Here is a 2,679-nt window from a genome sequence, read left to right as displayed (position 1 = left end):
TTCCCACCTCCAGATCCCACAGGGAACACCTCCAGCCTTTGGCTGCATCATCAGGAATTACGGGAATCCCAGGTTTTGTGTGGGATGTGTGGTTAAGCCAGGCCTATTGTGAGCTCTGAGAGCCACCACGGGCTGGTGCTTTGAAGAGAAATCCCAGAAATGAAGGTGGGACTGCCCAGCAGAGCATGGAACCAGCACAGAGAGCTCTCATGGAGCCATCCTGAGGGAATGCTCCCTCCTCCTCCACGCTGCCCATCCCCGGTGACAGGGACAGCCTCTGGGGCGGTTCCACCCCTGGCAATTCAGAGAAAGAGACCTGGCAAAAACCCATCCAAAGGGATGGGTCAGAGAGCTGAGCTCCCTGTGATGTGGGACACTCTGCCCTCCTTAGAGGAGAGGGAATTTTTCCCTGGAAAAGCACAGCCAGGGGCTCCAGCACAAGGTGGAGACCCCAGCAGATCCCAGCTGCTCTGCAATTCCACTTTGGAGCAGCGGCTGTGCCTTTGGAAATGTAAATAAAGCTCCCTGACAAACACTGAGGAGACACTGGGTTAAAAAAGGGCATTTCCCTTCAGCAAAACAAAAAAGGTTCAAAAGGTTTCAGAACCCGACTCCCAGAATTGCTGAAGCTGGATTTAAATCCATCTTTTTGCAGCATCTTGGAGCCTTCTGAGCTTTCACTAGGATGAGAATTTGCTTCTCCACAGAGATTTGGGTAGCAAAGATTTGTCCTTCATTGATTCCCATCACCAGCTTTTAATGCTCTCCATGAAAATCCCCAAAACCCAAAACACTCCGAGGATGAGCCAGCCTGGGCTTTCAGTGGCTGCAGCTGGAATAGGTCACAAATGTGGATTATTTTTCCCAAATGGCATCACAACAAGCTAAATTCTTCTTGAAACAGGCCAGGGCCAGGGCTTGGCGCAGCCTGGGATGGCGGGAGGTGTCCCTGCCCTGGCAGGGGTGGGATGGGACCATTCTGGAGGATTTTGGAAGCCACCAAGCTGCAGCCCCCCAGCAGAAGGAGGCAGAGCCATGTGAGACCCCACACCAGAGAGCCTCCCATGATCCCAGCCCCTGGAATCCTCCTGGCTTTCCCACAGAGGCTTCTGTCATATTCTAGGAGCTCTCCACCCCTGGGAGGCCACAGCCAGATCCTTGTGAGCTCCAAGCCCTGGCTGTTGCCATGGCAACAGAAGGATTTTTTTTTTCCCCCCCCCAAATTCTTCTCCTTTCACTTCTCCGCTCATCCAAATTGATTCACACCCAAACCTTTGGTTTTCCTCTTGGAAAATTGGATCTATTTTACCTTCTTCCCCCTTGCACTGAAAAATCCTGAGGATTAAAAGTGACGCTCCAAATTAAAACGTTACAGCCTGGGGGCTGGAAATTATTTCATAATTCAAAGTATATTTGTCTTCTTTTCTATTTGAAAGCCCACACCCCTTGAGCAGAAGGGAAAAGGTATTTTAACTAAAATAAGGATGAAACTTGGACTCACTTTCCAATGGCATTGGGCAGGATGGTGAGCTGGTTGTCATCCACTTTCAGGGTTGTCAATCTCTTCAGCAATCCTGCGGGAAGAAATGATGGATAAAGAGCTCCCATGGAGATCTCCTGGAATCCCATAAGCAATGGTTTGCAACCTGAACAGCTCTGCTCTGGATTTTAGGGAGTATCATTCCAATGGTTTCTGGTAAATGCCCTCTGAAAACCAATCTGGGCCATGGAACAAAAGTCTTGGGATTGATGGGGAGATGAAAAACAAGATGGAAAACAGGAGGAGAAGACACACAGTAAGAGTGTCAATAATTAGCTACATTAATTACCAATCCATGTTGGAATCTGGGTAAATCGATTTAAAGTTGAAGGATTTTACAGTTCTGTGCTCAAGGGGAAAGGGAAAACGGCTCAGGACAGAAAGGAAATATCCCAATGGACAGAGAGATGTGATCCTAAATAATCCAGGAATTCCATGCATGTAAAACAGTCAAAATAAAAAGAAAATTTATAGTTTGAATTATTTCCTTTTCATTTTCTTTTCCCACTGTGAATGAGCAGCAATCCCATCATCGCTCTCAGACTGATTTTTACATTTAAATGAAATTATTTCTGTCCTTCTTGGCTTCTTTTCCTTTAAGCAGCAAACCAGGGGGACAAATTCCTTCCAACCAGGGAATTCTGCTCCTGACTTTACAAAATGGGACTGTGCAGACACCATTTTCTGCCTCCTTTGGGATTTAAGAGCAGGCCTTGGTCCATGATTAGAAAATCCCATAATTCCAAAAAAAAAAAAATTAAAATAACAAAAAATCTACCAAATGGAGAGGAATGCCAGATCTCTCCTCACCTATGGAATCTGGCAGCTGCTGCAGCATGTTGGAGGAGAGGAGGAGATCCTCCAGCCCCTCACAGCCCGAGATGTCCAGGTCGACCGTCTCGATCCTGTTTTTGGACACATCCAGGTACACGAGCTGTTTTAACTTCCCTATAGACTTAATAGCACGTGAGACAGAGTTACTTGAGCAGATAGAGCTGTTAATTAGAGCGTTAATTAGAGACAAACACACAAATCCAGCTGATCTGGAGTTTTCTCAGCACCCTTCGGATCGCTGCTCTCCCCGCGGCAGGACCGGGGTGGGCTCAGCCTCAAAGGAACAAAATTAACCCCCCAGGTTA

General features: G+C 47.3%; 1 protein-coding gene across 1 annotated transcript in view; it reads right to left on the bottom strand.

The window, feature by feature from the left end:
• Positions 1 to 1,501: 1,501 nt before the first annotated feature.
• Positions 1,502 to 2,679, bottom strand: part of LOC115948797 (leucine-rich repeat-containing protein 7-like) — a gene marked incomplete at its 3' end in the record, with an annotated part of 22,240 nt that continues 21,062 nt past the window's right edge. Inside the window, exons 9-10 of the mRNA XM_031063767.1 lie at positions 2,351 to 2,495; positions 1,502 to 1,574 (exon numbers count right to left, since the gene is read on the bottom strand). Coding sequence (XP_030919627.1) covers positions 1,502 to 1,574; positions 2,351 to 2,495 — 218 coding nt within the window. The remainder of the gene's footprint in view (positions 1,575 to 2,350; positions 2,496 to 2,679) is intronic.

This window comes from Geospiza fortis, unplaced genomic scaffold (assembly GCF_000277835.1).
Source record: "Geospiza fortis unplaced genomic scaffold, GeoFor_1.0 scaffold496, whole genome shotgun sequence".
Classification (NCBI taxonomy): Eukaryota; Metazoa; Chordata; class Aves; order Passeriformes; family Thraupidae; genus Geospiza; species Geospiza fortis.
Note: the sequence above shows the minus strand (reverse complement) of the source record. Positions and strands in the feature narration are given on the sequence as shown.